This window comes from Megalops cyprinoides, chromosome 4 (genome assembly GCF_013368585.1).
Source record: "Megalops cyprinoides isolate fMegCyp1 chromosome 4, fMegCyp1.pri, whole genome shotgun sequence".
In the NCBI taxonomy this organism is placed as follows: Eukaryota; Metazoa; Chordata; class Actinopteri; order Elopiformes; family Megalopidae; genus Megalops; species Megalops cyprinoides.
Window position 1 is genome coordinate 13,614,485 of NC_050586.1, and position 20,574 is coordinate 13,635,058.

At 39.0% G+C, this 20,574-nt stretch overlaps 1 protein-coding gene across 3 annotated transcripts; it reads right to left on the reverse strand.

Annotated features, from left to right (window-relative positions):
- Positions 1-2,749: 2,749 nt before the first annotated feature.
- On the reverse strand, positions 2,750-20,104 carry hdr (hematopoietic death receptor). 3 transcript variants are annotated; one of them, XM_036527427.1, is made up of 10 exons: positions 19,942-20,104; positions 12,099-12,264; positions 11,792-11,920; positions 9,122-9,233; positions 8,684-8,775; positions 8,240-8,335; positions 7,669-7,709; positions 7,026-7,298; positions 5,483-5,516; positions 2,750-5,217 (listed from the first exon to the last, which is right to left on the reverse strand). In XM_036527427.1, exons 1-10 carry the CDS (start codon positions 19,999-20,001, stop codon positions 4,916-4,918), a joined length of 1,305 nt encoding a protein of 434 aa, XP_036383320.1. In that variant the 5' UTR covers positions 20,002-20,104; the 3' UTR covers positions 2,750-4,915. The 3 variants fall into 3 exon arrangements, with proteins under 3 accessions (XP_036383320.1, XP_036383319.1, XP_036383318.1); XM_036527426.1 differs by having other exon boundaries at positions 8,240-8,338; XM_036527425.1 differs by having other exon boundaries at positions 8,669-8,775.
- Positions 20,105-20,574: the final 470 nt, after the last annotated feature.

Below are 20,574 nucleotides of genomic sequence, written 5' to 3' on the forward strand. Positions count from 1 at the left end.
ATGTGAAAAAGGTGCCTTTTACCATGGAAGTCCATGAAAAATGAACAATGAATGATTGAAGGTAATATTGTGCACCATGCTGTGAAAAAATGTATGACTTGCTGGCAACAACAACTAAGTGCTAGAGATGGGTCAGGGCACATCACACACGCACACTTTTTTTTGTACATTTTGCTATGTGATCACACAGCTAGAGGCAGCCTCCCTTTCCAGTTAAACATAGGTGAACTGCTGACCAGAAGAAGTGGGGAGGAAAATACAACTCCGTGGTGGCAATTATATTGATGGGGAGACTAGTTGTCAGTATGTAGTTTGGATGCTTGTAAATGATTTTGGTAATTTGTTTGGTCTTTTTTTTATGAGGATGCTGGTAGACCATGTTTGTTGGGGGCCTGTAAAGACCATAGCGCTAGGTCATTTTGATATGTTGATTGTTTAGCTCGGACTTGCAAAACAGCATTCTGAAGTCACCTATTCACCATTGGTTCTTTGAGGCCAGAATTGTACTGTTGCATTTGCGTCATCATGTTTAATACAAAATAAACTAAACTAAATAACCCAACACTGTGACTCCAGTAGCTGCAGTGCCTGGAAGACAGCTGGCCTGTGAGGAGCTCCCTCTGACAGAGTCGATGAGTCTGTAAATTCACTTGGGCTATCTTGGATTGGGAGGTCTGCCTCATACCACTTTTGGGTTTGTTTGTTTTTTTTTTTTTTTCCTGTACACTCATGCAATATACATTTAGGTTCAGCTTGCTATTTCCTCTTTTACAGCCATTTAGCATAACTTGTTTTTGAGCCAGCTAGTCTGTAACATAAGTCAAATCAAAAAGTGTCAAGGTTGTCACAATACATGATTGAATTATGTCATACCGCTTGGAATTGCCCAAAAACGTATGTTGAATTTCGAGCACATTGTGTATTTTAATTTGGTCAAAAGGCGGACAAAAAGCGGGATAACACTTGTTAATGGGCATGTCCTCAGGGAGGTCATCTTGGTAAGTAGACCTTGGGGCTGTCAGCATGGCAGTGGAAACAGATGCCATGCTGCTGGAATATCTTATCAAAGCACAGCGAGTAAATCAGAAACATGGAGGGACCCAAGACTAACCCCCAGGGAACACCAGAAATAAGGGGAGAGATGATAGATTTAGAATTCTCTAAGGCAATACATTTGCCTCAGTTGGAGAAATAACAGAGGAAAACCAATAAGACTGTCCCAGAAAGACCTGTTAAGTTTTTGAGATGCTGTACTCAACAGTCAAAAGCAGCACTCAAACCCAGCGAAATAAGGAAGCTAGGGGAAGCCAGCATTTGCAGCTTTCAAAAGATCATTTACCTATCTAGTACAGTGTGTGTGCTGTGCAGTGGGTGTGATGTACCTATTGTTGGTTACTCATATTTGTTATCTCATTAAATTTCATTGTCCTCATTCCTTTTGTAGAGCTGACATTAGAATAAGTGGTTTGGATATTGCTTTTTGTCACTTTAAAAAACATAAATATGTCTGAAATGCTTATGGTAGCTAGTTAGCTCTAAATGAAGGCTACAGTAATTGGTAAGCTTATGTCAGTTTCACCATGTTCTGATATCCGTTAACATATGTTGTTGATAGATTTGAGTCACATTGTATAGATCACAACATCTGTCTACAAAATAATAAATTAGTTTACTATTTATGTGTGGATATGCTGCATTACATATAATCTGTATCAAATAATAAATCTGAACATTATACTAAGGATTGTAAATATATTTTAATGTTCAGTATGCGCACCCTTACAAAGAAGAAACAAAGGTGACTGTGGGTAGAATGTTGCCCTTACGCAATAGGTTGTGTTTATTTCATTGCAGCATTCCAGTTAGGTCCTGCAGTGACATAAACCTCTTGTTTGATTTGGTTTGTTTCAAACAATAATGCTCAGACCACGTTGAATAGGAAAAATAAAATGGACCTTTATTTTATGGTTGTAATGGAACCATACCGCACAGATAGTTACAGGTAAATGCCTATGCATTACAGATGTGGTGAGCAGAAATTGAACTCCTTTCCTCTTGCTGATAAGTCCATTGTGGCCATCTTTGGAACTAATATTCTCAATTGCTTTTATATTATAACTCCTTGCAAATATTTGAGTGTTATAATGTAGCTCTTTCAGTGTAAACTCTTTGTTTTCAATGAAATAACAGATTACAACAGTGCAATATTGGCACCATGTCTTTGTATTTCATCTGTAAAAAATCAGAGCAAGAACCTGACACCACTTGGCATGTGTCTGTAGTGTCTGTTTTTCTACAGCATGTATGAATTGGTTGTTTCTGACTGGCCTACATGCATTTTAGACCATCAGCCAGACATTCAGTGCATTCATTCACTACAGACTTTATTATATTTTAGCTGGCACTGATCTGGTAAAAGGAAAAATGAATGTTGAAAGAGAAATCAAACATACACATTGTAAATATTTCAAAACGTTTATTTAAAAAAGCAAGACATTATCTTTTTTGCAGATGTACCATTTCTTCTACATTAATTTCAAATTAGCAAATGACATACCTTAAGGCTACCTCTTAAAGCAAATGTTATTTTCATGAATTACAAAGTGACATTAAAAATAAATACTATAACTTAATGCAATAAATTTAAATATTCAATTAATCAAAACACTGAGTTTGGGGTTTCTTTTTCAAAAATTAATCAAAATATATTTATAAAATATAGTACAAAAATAAGTACAAAATTAAAAAAAAAGTCACACACACCCTCATAGGGTAACTACAGACAGACAAAAATGTGAGGGTATGTGAGACAAATACATTCTCTGAAATATTTACAGGCAGTCTTGAGAATAAATATTAACACTTCAATGACAGCTTGACAGGATGACTACAAAATGTGAACAGACAGTCTGAGGAAACATTTTCACTAATCATTACCCCATTTTAAAGTAAAGACACACCTGTCCCATTTCTGTGGGGTCTGACCTGTTCTAAAAATAAAAATGAAATGAAAAAGTCAACAAAAAAAACTGGAAATGGATATTACTTTTGCTCACTTACATTGCTTTACAATGCGGCTGATTTGAGCTAAAAAGAAAGCACACACAGAACGGAAATAGTAATTACAAATGGAAATGGCTTTGCGAAAAATGCAGGTGCACTGCTTTTCACATAGCTCAATTATATAACTTTTCATTGTGCTTTGTGTAAATTGCTTTGACACATCTTTTTTTTTCCCAGTCACTCACTCATCTGAGACAGGCCCAGAGAGGACCCGTGCTCCCATGGGGGAAGGATCTTATGTTTCAGTGTTACCTTCTCCTAGAAAGTGGGAGATAAAAGAAATCACACAAATGATGTGAGATATGGGTCACTTGCACAGTGACATACTAAGGCAAGAAATGCTTGTCCTGTTAGAAGTGGAAGCAGATGCAATACAGTGAATAAGGACTGACATACTGATTACATGAATTGGTGGCTAATTGTTAGCTACCTAGCCAGCTAGTTTATGAGATCTGCCATCTTGCCCAAAGGAAATCTGTGACATTAGCTTCAGTCATGTTATAAGGCTAGTGCTACCCACTGGGCTACTAAATGAGTCAGACAGTTTCATATCAGTGTTTGACTCAAAAGATACAAGAGGAAGGTGGAAAAAAAACTCTTGAAGCTTGAAGAGGTTTAAGTATTCCTCTTCAATGTAATTTTTAAAAGATACCATTTTTCAAATGAACTTCCAAAGTCAAGAGGGGCTCTGAAGACCTTCAAGTATCTGTCAAAGGTGTGCTATTAAATGTAATATTTAAAAGAATCACAAGAATGTGGCAGATTTATGTAGTCTTCACTTGTAAATCTTTGAAGAGACTGTATTTTGCCAGTACAATAGACACTGATCAGTCTGTTCAGTGCAGATGGAACAGTCACGATAGGGCCAAAAGCAAAAACAACAAAAGATGCCCTACTTTTACCCTTTTTAACAATTACTTGAATGACTCCACCAAATGCCATATGTATTAATGTTAGGAGATGCATCAAAACAAAACGCAAGAGTACATTTAGGATTTCCTCTTTCAACGATCATAGGAAAATGTACTTTATTGTTTGCACAGAAAGAGGGGGCACAAGAAACCAGAAACCTTTTATCATTCAAAGTATCTTTGGAACTAGGACACAATGTCTCCATGGTGCCTTGCCATAGATCTGCCCACTGGGAGGGGTAAACCACCTCTGCCAGAGAGGTAAGGTTCAATTTCTATGCAATTTATCTGGCTTCTCTTTTGGATGTTTATCCACTGCATGGAACAGTTACATCCAGTTTGTATGCGCACTCAACACCACAAAAGAGAAACCATTAATACGTTAACATGTACCCTTAAATTAATTAATTATTCAAAAATAAATAAGGCAGTCATCGATACACTCGAGACCATTAAAGAGTGGAGCACTGGTGGTGTGACAGAATGATCCTGCCATTCTTCCTTCCAAAGGAGTGCATAGAAAATCCAGACAAACAGAAATGTACAACTAAGGCTGCAAAAACTTAAATAACTACAAAAACACCTGTTGTTTTCTCATGATCAATCTATCAATGCAGTTACTGGTGTATCAAGTATGTTCAGGATGACAATTAGTGCAGGGGCATTTTGTCCCTACAAAGCCCAGTGTATACCCACCCTTTTTTTTTTGCACACAGTATTGGCTCAAATCACAATGGGTGCTGTAGACAGTATGCTGTATGCATCAGGATTGATGAGAACTTGGGAGGAAGACACAAATATGATGCCCCACCTCTACCAAGGACCTATACCTGAGGTTACCTACCATTTCAGAAAGGCTTTTTTCCCCCCTCGGAGAAACCCTACAGCCTTTCTAGCCCATTTCATTAAGGTTATTTTCCAGTGATACTCACGGTAGGCTATCAGTTGCACTCATCCTCATATTTATAATATTCATTCTCAATGACTTTACAAATGATGTTTTCTGCTGACAACCTTTGACCCAGCTCCAGTAATACATCAAGGAGGTAATTAATTTCAGCCTTCAGGCCCTCCTTTTCCATCCAGGTTGTAAGGAGTTCGTACACTCTGTCTGCAGGAGGAGAGCCCTCTGCAGCTTTAATGGCATTGTCAGACAACCCGATTTTTCTGAAGAACCTCTTGCAATAGCAAAAGTCCAGGTATTCTCCAAAAAGATCAAAACTTTTCTTTAAGGACTCTTCCCCTGGAAGAAATAAGAATATGAATTGTAAGCATCTATTCAAACTAATCAAAATGCACTCACTCATAAACTGTACTATACCACTGACAACTTTATTCTAATTTCTTATCTGTGAATAAAAAATAAATAAAAATAGGCAACTATATTGTGATTTAAGGATTCTAAAACCAACCACACTACAGCCCACCATTACAGTTACAGTTGTAGACCTACTATTTGATACCCCACCCAAAATATCCACAAAAAATTATTAAGACAGTCATCTTACCCATCAAGGGCAAAAGCTTCCTTGTAACATTCCCCTGCAAGGACAGACAGAGTGGTGTCACCAGAAGAAAAAAAATACAAAATTAAATTCCTTTGTTTAGTGTATTATTCTCACTCTACATAGGACATCATGGCACCAATATGGTGTTGTGTTAAAGAGGTGGGCAAAGGGTGCTGGTTAGATTTCCAACTGGGCTACTGCTGTTGTACGTCTGGGCAAGGTACTTAACCTGAACTGCAACAGTAAATACTCAGCTGTATAAATTAATAACACGGAGAAATTGCAAACTGTAAGTCTGCTAAGCAAAATGTAATCTGATCAAAAGGCAGGAAGGTATTGAAATACAGTGAAAATAATATATTTTATCCATTATTGCAGAAAATGAAATTCAGATGGAATTAGTCCAGTATGAGAAACTTGATAACCGCAATTAGGGAATGAAATGAAGGACTTTCGCATCTACAAGTTTTAGACCAGATGAGGTAAAAACATCTATGAGCAAACCTTTCTTCAGTGGCCTACATAGCAGGTTATTAAATGACACTGTCCATTTTGATTACAACAGATTGACATGTTTGTCATTATCCGCCACATATAAGGCAGTGTGATTCACTGCCACCTAAAATAGGCTTACAGATGAAATTTTGCTTGTGTCTGGGGACCATCAAAGGTTAGCAGCTGTTTTGCCATTCACTCACTCTTCACACCCTAATCAAGCCAACAAAGCACTTCACAAAAGGGTGTGCTTGAAGGACTGGACAGCCGATCCTCAAGTCAGTAATTCTGAATGAATGTGCTTTTCAGCCACATGGGTGAGGCAGAAGAGAGAGGAGAGAGAGAGAGAAGAGAGAGGGGAGAGAGAGAGGGGAGAGAGAGAGGGGAGAGAGAGAGAGGAGAGAGAGAGAGAGGAGAGAGAGAGGAGAGAGAGAGGAGAGAGAGAGGAGAGAGAGAGGAGAGAGAGAGAGGAGAGAGAGAAAAGAGAGGAGAGAGAGAGAGAAAGCGAGAGAGAGAAAAGAGAGGAGAGAGAGAGAAGAAAGGGAAAGAAAGAGACAGAGGAGAGAGAGACGAGAGAGAGACAGAGAGAGAGAAGAGAGAAGAGAGAGAGAAGAGAGAGAAAGAGTGAGGAGAGAGAGAGAAGAGAGAGAGAAGAAAGACAGAGAGAGAGAAGAGAGACAGAGAGAGAGACAGAGAGAGAGGAGAGAGAGAAAGAAAGAGAGAGGAGAGAGAGAAGAGAGAGAGAAGAGAGAGAGAAGAGAGAGAGAAGAGAGAGAAGAGAGAGAAGAGAGAGAAGAGAGAGAGGAGAGAGAGGAGAGAGAGGAGAGAGAGGAGAGAGAGGAGAGAGAGGAGAGAGAGAGGAGAGAGAGCACGCAGAGCCAGCAAGTACCCAGTCTCCTCACCCTTTACTCACAGCTCTGTTAGGGCGTAAGGGAAATGAGGGATAGCCTCTGCAGGGCTGTAGAGAGCTAGGGGGATTTTGGGGGGGCTATGAAGATGGAAGCTGAAGGAAGATTGAGGATTGCATGCCCTGTGGTGCTGCTCTCACCCTAGCAGCAGGCTGCCTCTGTGTCTCTGGGCTGGGATGAGGGGAGCTGCTGGAAGACGGGGCTGTGGGCTGAGCGGACAGACTGGTTTGGGAGGAGCTGGTGGTGTTGGGGAGGCTGTCGCCCAGCCCCCTGTCCTCGTCCTCAAAGGCCGAGGGTTTGGCACCCACCGCCAGCTGGTCCTGCAGGAAGGGCTGCGTTTCCCGCTGTGGCACCTCCAGCTCTGCATTTCGGCTGTTCTGACTCTCCTCCATTGTCCTGTCATTATTTTCCCCCTGGGGGATCAGAATAAAAAAATACTTTTCAGTCAAGGGCGAAACAATCCCCATTTTCTTCCCCCATTTGCATTTGGTGACCTCTGTAATAAGCAGCACTCAAATTTTCCAGAACACTTTAAATACCTATATTAGTGGATTCATAATGATTCATTATAGGCTGGATGACCAGTTCCATTCAAAGGCAGCTGCTGGACACTGATTTTCCAATGGATGCACATGTGACTTCCTAGGACATTACAGAAGTACCATGTCTACTCAATGGTGTTATTCTACTTATAGAAATGGTCTTGCTATTGTCACCCATGGCAGGACAATTTCATGTATCTTATCATTCAAGTAAGTAATCAAAAATCAATTGGAAACGTACCATGTGGATCTTCACCATTTCACTAGGATTAATGGGGACCTCTGTAACAAATAAGGCAAGAGTTACTACATCACCCTAGCTAGTGCTTGCTCAAATATCACTGTAAATTGGCAAAGGTGCATGAGTTGTTCAGGAATGGAAAAACTAGTATCCTTCAGCAGACTTGTAAATACTTGCTTCCTGAATTTTGATAACACATTCATCACCAACAAATGAGCACAAAGTATTATCACTGAATCACAATGGCTAAGTTAAGCAATTACAACAGCGATATATATTTAAAAGAATGAGGTGAATGGATTTACACAGACTAAAATTCTGCCTACTACCCTTTCTACAATTTGCTCATCGTCAGCTTTCCCAAATAGTTAGAATATACTGTATTGTAACTGAACCGTGCATTCTTTGCTTAATACTTTTTACTAACATAACATTTGGAAATTCAAAACAATTGGTAGCAAGTATGACAGGGACAATATCTCATGCATAAACACTGAAATGAAACATGTAATGTTCTGTACGGATCTGGTAGGTATTTACAGTAAACAGCTGGGACACTGCCTTGTCTTACCTGTTTTCTTAGATTGCCGTTTCTTCCAAAAGTAGTAACTGACACCTAAAACTATTATTATCAATGAAGGAATCACAATCCCAACAGCAGCAGCTTCTGCTTCAGAAAAACAAACCACAGAGAAACAAAATACTAATTAGTGAGGAGAATGTGCACAATTGTGTTCACACCATAGAAAAGGTTTTAAAGCCATTCTTTGTCTACTGAGCTCAATGTGAATTGAATTTTTCAATCAATATAATGATGAAAGAAAACAGCATTCCAATACAAAGCTGTCATGATTGAAAAATATACATTTGTAATGGACAAGCATGAAGACAGCATTATTAACTTTGTTGGAAGGTTCAACTATGATTTTTTCCAGTAAGGCAGACAGCCATGAATTTGGACAGGATAAAAGATCATGCGGCCAAACGTCATTGGCTGTACCTTGCAGTGGGCTACCTGAGATGGTGTTGGGAGCAGGTGGCTTTTGCCTGCAGACAGTATTGGAAGTAGTGGTGCAGTTCTTCACCTTCACCTCATCTGCTTTACATCTGAAATGCAATGAAAATGACAGCCTTCTGATGGTGTTCCAGCCACACTGAGCCAGGTCTGCAAGAGACAAGACTGTCTCACTCATATCAATTACATGCGGACTGATGATCCGTGATAAACAAGGTGGTGCTACAAAAGGGGGAAATTCAAAGCACAATTCATGGCTCTTCACATGTGTCTGAAGCAAGGGCACATCTAAGGGTACAGAAATACTGGTAAATAATGCATCAAATGCATCTAATGTTTTATGTGAAACAAAAGTGCATGTAAATAACATTACAACTGCTATGTCTCAGCAAAGGAACGTGGTTACTTGTTTTATTGAATACAAAAACAGGGGCTTACTTGCTACATTTCTTGCACACCTCGCAGGCTTGGTCAGGCAGACAGAAGGAGCCTGGTTTGCACTGACACCCTCTGTCCCGAGTGCTGGTACACGGTTCTGTTTCCACCTGATCTGTAGAGGACACACATCATTTGGTCAACTCCTGATTTGTGAAGTGAATGCGTAAGCTAATATAGAATTAAGACTGAATTTACAGTAGTAACTCTGAACTGCTTTGGTCAGTGAAGTATAATTATAACTTCTGTTAATGCACTTATTCGGGTTATTGGTTTCTTAAAGATGATTCATTTGAAACCAAACACCAATTTGTGATGTAACTCTTTTCAGACCAACATTGTGGTTATTTGAAATCAATGTCTTAATTTATGAGAGGGCTATTTAAACCAGTGTTCTCTCAAACATGGTCCTGGGGACAGATCACCTAGGCTGGCTTTGACTCCACCTGAGCTTTCAGTAACAGCAATGAGCTGTTAATGGAATACTGATTGGAATTTGACATCAGTTAATAAATATCAGCTCTTATCTCTTTGTTAAAGATGGATTGCTGAAAGCACATTTGATCTAAAAGATGGGCATAAATTAAACAGCTATTTGCACTCATTTTGGGTGACTCCAATGATCAATACAGACATGCATTCAATATTAGCGTTTAAGATGAATTAATTTATTTAGTTCAGTGTGACCTACGGCAAATGACTGAACAATTAATTAAGCTCAAGAGTAACTGATACAGCTGCACTAAATGCCCACCCCTTGAACAAATTAACAAATTATGATAAGTAGAAAGCCTTTTTATACAAGTCCTAACACACATTTGCACATTTCTTTCATAAATAACAGATAAAAGGTTAAATGTAAAGCTGTCAAATAAAGATTAATAAAGATTAATACTCAGCTCAATAAAGCCATATTATGATACACACCGAAGAACAGACAGACCAAGAGCCTTCACCTGCCCAGCAAGCGGTTGGGTTGAGTGATCGGATCACAATGCATCTTGGTGGTCGTTTATGCTTGCATTTAGTGCTGTCCACTTGCGATCCGATCGCCCAAGACACATTTTAAAACCAAGTGTAAACAGGGCCTTAGTTGCTGTGGCTGTGTGTGCTAGCTGGTTTCTTTGTGTTTGTACTTAATTATTAATTTTTTGCAGTTTTTCTCTTTTTTGTTTGTTTTTCCGAGGTACATCAGGTACCATGTGAACAAAACAAGAGAAAGAATAATCATTACTGACTACAGACTTCTATTTATCCATTTTGAGGACCCACACACACAGACACATCCATCTCAGTTTAGTGTGTCCTGCTGTAGGAACATCACGCAGCATCATTCACTGTGAGTACTGAATAGGGCTGGCCTTCTTAAGGTTCAAGTATGAAGGCTGAAAGATGAGTTATTAAAAGAGTATCTTGCATAATCAAGTGCTCAAGATTTTACTTCCCCGTGCAGCAACACTGTGCCGAATATGTGCTTGGGAGATGTCCCCATTTGGTTCCTTCTTTAAATCATCAATTCCCTTGCACTTCAGTTGAAATACAATCTAAAACTGCTTGCACAGATATTTCACACCTGAGCAATACAAAATGGTTGCCTTGACATTTAGCAGTGACCTCTTGCATCCAATTTTTGCAAAAAATGTTTCACTGACCCTGATGGCTGTTCATCACAGGGAAAAAAAAGACAATGCCAACTTCACTTTTCCTTTGAGATATGAGATGTCACTCTTTTCAAGTGCTATGCACTATGGCTGAGTACTTGACTGCCAGTCTTTGAAGCAGAACAAACACTTGAGCACAAGAAACTGCTTGACTGGTTGAAATATTATGCTAATGAAATGTTAGCAAATAAATGATTAGTCTTTAATGAAATATTTCCTTAAAAAATTCTATGCTTTGAAGGGAGGAAGCATTTCTGAACCTTTTAAAGAAAGGCTATTCAGCAAGCATTTGGGTTTGTCCGTTTAGTTTTGGAGTCTGAAATAAAATTAATTTTTTACTGAACTGCTTGAGCTTGTTTTCTATGGCATCATTGAAAGCAAGAACTTTATGGAGACATAAAACAGCTTTAGAGTAGTAGAATGCAACATTTGCATAGTGAGATGGTATATCAAATGAACTCCAGTACTTTGAAATCACGTGCAGACTAAGCATGCAGGAAAAATTTTCTTGTATAGATTTTGCAACAGGTAGATAACGTACCTGCAAATTAAGGATTTGTTTAAGGATACGCTCAGAGTTTACACAAAATCATGTGAATTGCCTCTTTAAATTCAAATAGTTGTCAACTGTCTACATAGTTACTATTTCCAATGAACATCCAGTGATTGAAATCAGATTGCTTTGCAATTTTTTTTTTTTTTTTTTTGGTGGGGACCCTATTGGCACCAGCAGACAGGACTACAAGATCTGCCAACTCCCCTTTGATGCAATTCTTCTCACTGAGGTCAAACTGAGGGATGTCTTTTTGCTCTTAAGTGAACTCTAACAATGCTGGTGTCATTTTCAACTTAAAATCCATTTTGCCATTATCTCAGCACTCTGTGTTCTCTGGCTGTGTTTGAGTCCCCTTTAAAACCATGACTATGGTGTGTGTGTGTGTGTGTGCGTGTGTGTGTGTGTGTGTGTGTGGGGGGGGGGGGGGGGGGGGGGGGGGGATTGGCCTGACATTACCTCTGCGGCATTTGGTGCACATGAAGCACTGCTTCAGCCCATTGTCATGCTCCATGTACGTATCATAGTCGCAGGTCTCACACTTTCCCCGCTCCCCGGCTTTACTACAGGGCTCTTTAACGTATGTACCTGAGAAAATAAACATAGTATTGGAGTCTACAACTCTCAATTAAACATGCCAGTTTCCGCAACAGTTGATTCAAAGGCAAATTAACCCAAATTAAATTGCCTTTCATTTCTGATTTTTGCTCATAACATCTACTGTACATTCTATACATTACAGGAAGGAATCTCCTTATTTCCTTACCAGCTGGACAGTTTAAACAGCAGAAGTCGTCTTGTTTGTATTCCATATTCTCCCTGCAGATGGTGTCCCGGACTACTCTGTTCCTATCTCTGTCTCCATGCTGCGCCGTTGAGCTACTTAGTTCTGCAGTGCCCACAAGGGTGAAAATAAAGATGGAAAATACAACCTAGGAAAAAGCAAATTCAACCTCAATTAAACACACACACACAAAGTCAGTGTTCTCATGACAAACCGTATGTTTGCAATCACTGGTCTTAATACTTAATTTGAAACATCTGATGTGAACATCTGCAAGCAAGCAAACAGCAAAAAATAGATGGAGAATAACCATAATGAGTGGCGTCTGCTGGAGTTTGACGTCAGACTTACTCGGGCAAAAAAAAGTAAATACCTTTTCTCACTATAAGATGTATTTTTTGCCCAAGGACACACCTTAAAATAAACTGAAGCTCTAATCACCATTTGTTTCTCAGCCTAAGTGTTCAAAATAGAACTTGTAAAACTGTAAAATTGTCTCAGCCTCTACAGCGCATGCTGCTAAGTGGTCATTCCTTTTCGCAGTGAGGGAGTTTCCTGGACTTTGTAACACTGGCTTAGACTGACGACAGACGTCATCATTTCCAGACTGGGTGTAATACTTGGACCAACGGAACTGCACTTGGAGTCAAGCCATTCAGATTTGTCCAAAACAATCTCACAATGCAAAGAGAGGTGGGGGCCTGACTTCCAAATTTAAGATATCGGTGGGAATTCTTTTCACCAAATAAATCAGACTTTACCAAACGCCAACAGAAATTAATTGGTACCCATGACAACAAAATACTGTGAACCTGTGTGTTATTTCAACAGAGTATCCAAGGCATGTATAAAGAAAAAATGTGTTTACCTACTCTTGTTTCTAAGGCTTAGTCTAGTTTGGATCATTATTTTTTTTATGATTACTACGAGACAATACATGTACACACAACAAAGTTAAGCATATCTGACGATTTTTGAAATAGGAGGTTAATCTGTGATGTGCAAAATTACATGTTAAATGTAACTGTGAATAGGTTAATATGTAAAATAAGGTATATGTTTTGACAAATAACCTAAAAGAATCTGTACATAAAAGATATCTGGGTTTGAGTCACAGTTATTTCAATACCTAAACACAATCAGCTTCTGTTTATTTATACAATTTGCCCACAAGAGCAATCCACATGTACACCTCCAGGTACATACATCACAGGTCAGACCAATTCAAACATTTACCTTAATAATTCAAAACTCACGACATGCAAGCCCAAAGGGAAGGCTTGTATTGTTTAAGCCCATGTTTCACTTTTTCCCAACAGAATCGCCTAAGCTAACACTGTTCCACTTGCTTGTTGTTCTCCAGCCAGGTGGCTTCTGTTCACAAGAAATGAACAGGCCTGTTAACTGATGCAATTTCCTCTCTCTCTCTCTCCATTCCGTGGCCTCTGAGTCACAAGACTCCTTGACACACCCGCTTTAGGAATCCTGTTTTTCATCATGCTTTACAAGTGCGGTAGCAGGAAGGCTATTCTAAACCAGTAAAAGAAAGTTATTGAAAAGTCAGAAGTAAACACCTCTCTTTTTGATAGCAGTACTGTTGGCAGGTTTGGTAGGTAAAATGTTCTTATTTGTATGTGTACACTCCATGCCATGCAAAGTAAGTACTATCATGAGTATGAACATTTTAGTACAATTTAGGTGGTTCCCATCAGGAATTGGATGTGGAACACTTATACACAGTTCTTCTCTCCCAAACACACACAATGTGGTATGTTTTTCTTTTCAAAGCCAAATTCATCTAAAATTGAGGTTTTTATTGCCACATGAAAACATATCCAAACCACAATCACTTTTTGTAGCATTGCCTACTGCCAATGATTAAGTGCTGTCAGACTGTAATCTCTTGTTGCATTCTTGTAGTAAACTATTATACCAGTGTTTGTCAAGCAGAGACAAAATAAATGACAGTAATAGCAAATAAGAGAATCATAAAAATGAGAAAGTGGCAATTGCAAACAACACATTTTATGATTTTATGGGTGGTATTTGTATGATGTTTTGCGCTTCTCTTAGGCTTAGTATTCTTACTCAAGTACACTGCTGCTAAAATAGCCCTCATGTGTGATGATGTAGCCTTGTGATGCAACCTTGCTGTGTAATGTCTGCCAAAAAACAGAATAAGGTAAAAACTGGAATCGCAGTTCCTTCACAGCAGTTTTAGCAGTCTTTGAAAATGGGCCCAAGAGAAAATTTATCAGCTGTTTATTGGCACTTGATTTATTTCTGGAAACAGTCTCCCTGTGAAAGTATTACTGAAATTTGGTCTTGGTGGAAGTGCTGAGTCTTTCTATTTAAATACATTCTAATGTTAGTAAGGCTGGGGAAAAAGTTTAAAAATGAGACAGGCATGAAAATAAAGAAATCAACTTAAAAATGTGGAACACAGACACCCTTTTTTAAAAACAGGAAACTCCACAGGAAACTGGACAACAATTAAGGTTCCAAGAGGAATGTTTTAACAGTACAATCCATGTGTGGGAATGTACCACTCATGAAGGCTGAGGTTGTATAATACACTGGATGAAACCGAACACATTTTTAAGCCTCTACTGTTAAGACCACCATAACAGAACTGAAGATCTTATAGGTGTGCTCCGTTTATGTTACAGCCTACATTTTGTTGCACGAGAGCATGATAATGTAATATAAACCAAGTTTCATGGTTTTTAAAGCCCCAAGGTATTCCATGTGGAATTAATAACCCTTTAAAAAGACAATGCAGCTTGCCAGTGAAAAAATGGTAATATATACAGGAATTTTGATCCAAGGGTTTCAACAATGACAATCTGATACAATGGAAAATATACCTGGTTCCATGTTACATGACACTGCTACATTGTTTGTCCTCTCGGTAAAATGTAGGCCATCTAACCAATTGCCAAGACTTCCCCACCAGGTCAGTTTTTCTCACATAAGCTCGGTATGACATACTTTTACGTTTTCGCCATGTTGTTTATGGGCATCGTACATGACACAAAGCTATATTCAGCCTGCTGGACAAGTGCTTTGTTTCCACTTGAAAGACAATAATGGAACTATCTTCATTTACTAATCCTGTGCAGTTAACAATGGATAAAAACCCATGGCAAATAATACCACTGTTCTGGAGTAAACGATATGAACAGGATGACATTTCTGGAAATTCAGTAAGCAGAACTCACAGCTCAGAATTTTTCTTAAGGACCACTATGTTAGCTACATCTTTAAGCTGGCAGTTTATATGATGATGACTATCTGTTGGCCTCAAACAGGGTAAACAAGCTGAACTAATTAAAGTTACTTATTTGGCATTCATCTAAAAGGGGGGTCTCCACAAGAGCCTTGCTTACACTAAAGCTTAGACAAAAGGCTCCCTGTTCTGTGTCTAATTAACAATATCAGAATCATGTAAACCAGAGCTCTTCACTGCTTTTTCATGGTAGCCAATTTTCCGCAAGCAGACCAAACATTTTCCACCTCCTATTGAACTAATAATGTATCTCCATGTTTTCATGGATGTATGCATAATGCATGTCTCAGGGCTAGACACTAATGTTTGCCCAGTTGCCTGCAGCAACCAAATTTCATCCATCAAGAAGTTTTCGCAACCATTTCATATTATGCAGGTGTCCATTTTTGTAAGCGAAAAGTACATAAACTGCAGACTGTTTTTTCCTGTTTAAAACAGAAGTTTCCTCGCATTGCCTTGGAATGATGGCCAACATCTCCAATAGCCTGTCACTATCATTCTTGCAAAAAACCAAACAATGACATATTCACCTTTTTCTTCCTGTCCTCCTAACTTGACAATCTGTATTTTCATCCTAAAAAATTGGCATTTATAAAACCTTATGAATCCCATGTGCAAAATTCTTGTAACTGCTTCATCTAGCAAGTTCATAGCTGATGGCATGCTAATGCGGCTTATCAATACATGAACACTGTCATTGGAGTAACCAACATATCCAATCCACTCACCTTTGTACTTTGTATCACTCTTGACTTGAACACATATTTCAATGAGACAGCATTCCACTAACCAATTAGCAGTCCTCAGCCTTGTAATCAAGCAAACTAATACTTCTTGTCTAAGGGGGCCAGGGGGTGGGGGAATAGTGTTAAAACATGGCAACCATATTGTTCATCTGGGTACCAAAAACTAACAATAGGGAGAATATATATAAATATAATCGGGTGATTATATTTACACACGTCACTTGTGTCCTGCACATGTAGAATAACATGAAGGGAGTTTTTTTTGTTACTTTACTCATTGAGAAAAAAAAAAAAAAGTCACAGCAGGGCACATTTGGCCCTATGCTACCAGTTGAATAATCTTGTCTAAACCATCCCATTTTCAAAATACAAAATGGTGGCTAATCAATTGCAAAGCATGCCAATATACTTTCTCAATGGAAGCAGCCTGCAATAGCTTTACATAACCTAGGTAAGCAGTGACCAACCCTGATCATGTGATTTCCGGTATTTATCTTCTTTCATTCTATCCACACCCTTATGACTGGGTTAACATTAGTACAGGTGAATTGTGCAAGTAATCATGTATACAGTATTCTATGTTTTACCAGCCTGAGATTTTTGGACAAGCTGCACGATTCTGGTTCTCCTGTAACTCGATTGCCTATCCTGAACCTTGAGCAATGGCGACTATTGTATACCAAGTGTAGATAATATTGTTGTACAAAGGGGAAGCCTAAGTCAGTCCAGTGAATTTATTTTGGCCAGTGACTCATAAACTTTCAGTTACAATTGCACCTCATCTTCACTTGCATGAAGTGACAGAACACAATGATGGGCAAACTTTACTATTCAATCCTTCCAAGAAATGAAGGCATCATTGTCCCTCATTTTCTTACAGAGAGGATTTTTGTAGAAAGTATCTACTTTATGACTAATGCAGTGTTTGAGTAATGTAAAATAAATGTTCAGAAAGGTAATGATTGCATTTGAAGTCCAGACCCTGAATGTACTCCACAACTGTATAGCTCTGGAACTCACATCTCCTTAGCACCCCTGAATAACATTTGAAACACTCAACCTATTGAACATGAACTCAATCGCGGTCTTCTTTTGCTCATATCACCTCAGGAAACACTAAGCGCACATCCACCCAGATTATTAACCGAAAGACAATCCCTTTACCTGCAGTCAAATAAACCCTGTAGCTAAGTTCTTCACCCAAACTGCTTGCATCAATATCCAGCAGTATCAATTGACAAATGAAAATGTAAACTATGGAAGGAGCGGTACAGACTAAATGAACACATACCAATTATTGATAACAATCTTCATCATCACAATTTAGATCATAAATAGGTGGTGACTGACTTTGCCGTATTTCTTAAATTCTGACTGGTTAGAATTACTGGTTCATCACTAAACACTAAACTACTGGGGCACAAGGACATTGTATGAACATTGTGTAATGACAATATGCTTGAGCAGACAGAAATTGGACGTAGGGCCACAATGTGTGCATTGCCTGCCTCTACTTCTTACGACTTCACTCACATTGAAACAACTGGTAATGTCTTTTGTGGCAGAATATAATTCAAGATACGCAGAATCTCAAATTATACAATGAATGACAAATAAGCAGCCAGTGACTCATGCACGTCCATGATAATCCTTGATTATATGATTTAAGATTACTATGGCCAGGAACAATGAAAACTGAAATGCATGGATCTCACTTTCAAGTCCAACATTGCTGGTGAGGATAGCTGCCTATTTCTAGTTAGACAAACAAGCAACAGCCATTACTGATAAGTTGCTCACGAGAGAGCAGATGTCAAAGGAAACAAGCATCCGACACAGCTAGTTATTGCTAGCTGAATCCACTCTCTAGAGTTGCACCCACGTGAAGGTGATGTTTTCACTTTTGAACTACCTTACCCTGAAATTTACTGCTTCAAATTTAATTGGTTATGTATTCACTGTATTTAAATGTTCACGTAAATGTACAAATGTGGCCATTTTGGATAAGGCAAGAAATGGAAACTGCCATTCCAGATTCTGTTCAAAGACAACCACAACCCTGTCCTTCCCCACACTTTACCCTCTTGCTCAGGGACATAAGCAAGGCCAGGAATGAGGCTCAGAGCCTTGGGTTAGCCTCACTCATGGTCCCATTAAGCCTCAAAAAGACAATGGAAGAATGGCAGTCATTAACCTTAGTTTCTTCCAGCTTGAGTTCTTGAGAAATGGATAAGAGGGCCAGATGATTATTCAAGGGTAAATTCAAGATTCCAAATCAAATGACAGAGTATAACTATGTTGCGCTTGCTCTGTGGTGAATGAAATATTGGGACAACTTGAAATTTTAAAGTGACTGCAACTCCATAAACAACCTTGCTATCTCCAGAATCTTTCATTATCATATGTACCAGATCATCACTTTAAAATTATCTACCTTTAAAAAAATTAAAATGTTTTATATTTAATTAAAACATGTCTCCGGTAAAATAGGCTACTTGCAGTGTTTACTTATAGGCTTAAGCCAAACACATCTGATTGACGCAATTCACAGCTAATGTTTTTCTCATACCGCATTTGTCACAAAATCAAGCAGTATCTGCTCGGGGTGACCGATCATCACTCAATTTATTAAGGCAGATTGCTATATTACTTCACCCTCCAGTGAAAATATTCTCTCCACAGCTCTTCAAGCGATGGCGAGGGAGCACATCATTTTGACTGTTTGTGTAGGTTCGTTTCATTTCATACCAAAAATGCAATCCAGAACTAATTTTCTAATTTATTTTGGTTTGAGTTCTACTACTACACGCAGACCAACATTTCAGCTGGTCTAACGCGGCAATGATTGCGCTCAAGTGCCCTGGCCGTTTGCCTGCACCCGAAATTCACTTGGAAATATATCGGTGTGATGCATAATGTGAACACCCTACATGTTGTACTCTTATTTTTCTTTTCTCATCCATACTGTCATCAATAAAGTGCAGGAGAAACGTAACATGAACGCGCCATTTTTGACTCGGGAAGATACTAAAACCAAAAAGGCCGTCCAAGAAACAGGTTTAATGCTGTTTTCGAATTATTCCCGTTCAATTAAACTTCAGTACGTTTGCCTTCATACTGTCCAATCGTTTAGATCCTAATAATGCAATTAGGCTTCCACTCGGACCTCAAACAGAAACGTTCCTGGAGTAGCCTCTGTCCTCAAATCCACCCTGTAGCCTTCTAAACGGTTTGGCTACGGTGAGCACTTCAACATTATAGATAGATCAGATAGATGCAGAAATTAGCTAGAATCTGCACGCTTATTATTACTAGAACATAGCAATAAGTGTACCAATAAAGTGGAATCGTGGAGCCACAATGACGTCATGGCTCTTTATTGGTTTATACACACCGACTGTCTATTCGCGGGGGGGTCTTCACTTGGTAGGCTATCGGCGCTTTTTCTCACTCTAAAATTGTTAGAATCGTTTTACAATTTTTTTAGGCAAAGTCTCTCTTACACAGAGCCTACATAACATAACCAATTTATATACAATATCATATTAACTATATTTTACTGCTTAGAACAGGCGGCCTACTGACCCCTTAATATTTCTAACTTGTTGGATCGATTTGCGTCACGTCATGTTACCTGGCGATGAAATATGAAATTAGCCACTGCACTCGGTTAAACTTCACAGGGAGAGTGGCTGACAATATGTGGCAGTGGCAAAAGAGCAATTAAGGTATCCCAACCGCTAAGAATCTCTTGTTTCACACGGAGAATCAGCGTTTATAATCTCCTTACCTTGCACTTTATGAAGCTCATCCTGAAATCAGAAATACTCAAATTCCCTCCTCGTGTCATATCATATTTCCTTTTAAACAGTTGTAATTCCAGTAATTTTCAGGATAATTTGGTGTTTCTACGCACTATGCACAGTGACGAACGGCGACACGTTCTTTCTCCACAGGCGAAAATGAGATAACGCCGCAAACTTTGCTCCGGGAAACTTCTTGAAGTCTAATGCCCCCGCCCCAACGGAAGTCAGCGTCCCTGGTGTGCACCCGTGCCGTGAATGAACCTCCATAGGACCGGAAGATCCTCCCACCTCCTGTCAAAAACCCACAGAAATTTACGGGACGAGAATTAGCTGTAGTTCACCGTACTTCTACTCCCATAACATTTTTAAAAGTTCAAACAGCTCCATAACTCAGTGCTTAGGGGCTCTTTTCTATCTTTACGCACTACCATTGTTTCAGTTAGCCCCCTTATTTCCCGTTTTAGTTAAATCATTATTGCACTACAACAAATCCACATTTTTTAATTTTTTAAATTCATTTGAGCAAAGCTCCTTAGTAGAAAATGTAGACCCTTGAACTCATTCAGACAGCATGTAAAATGTAAACTTTTACCACCAGTTATAAATTTGTTTCTAAT

Excerpts from the sequence above, each read along its gene's own strand:
- hdr (XM_036527425.1), bottom strand. The coding sequence starts at position 20,001 with ATGACACGAGGAGGGAATTTGAGTATTTCTGATTTCAGGATGAGCTTC. Across the intron at positions 9,234-11,791 it reads GTGCACCAAATGCCGCAGAG|ATCAGGTGGAAACAGAACCG; the intron begins GTAATGTCAGGC and ends TGTCCTCTACAG. Across the intron at positions 5,517-7,025 it reads AGAGGCAGCCTGCTGCTAGG|GGGAATGTTACAAGGAAGCT; the intron begins GTGAGAGCAGCA and ends CTGTCCTTGCAG.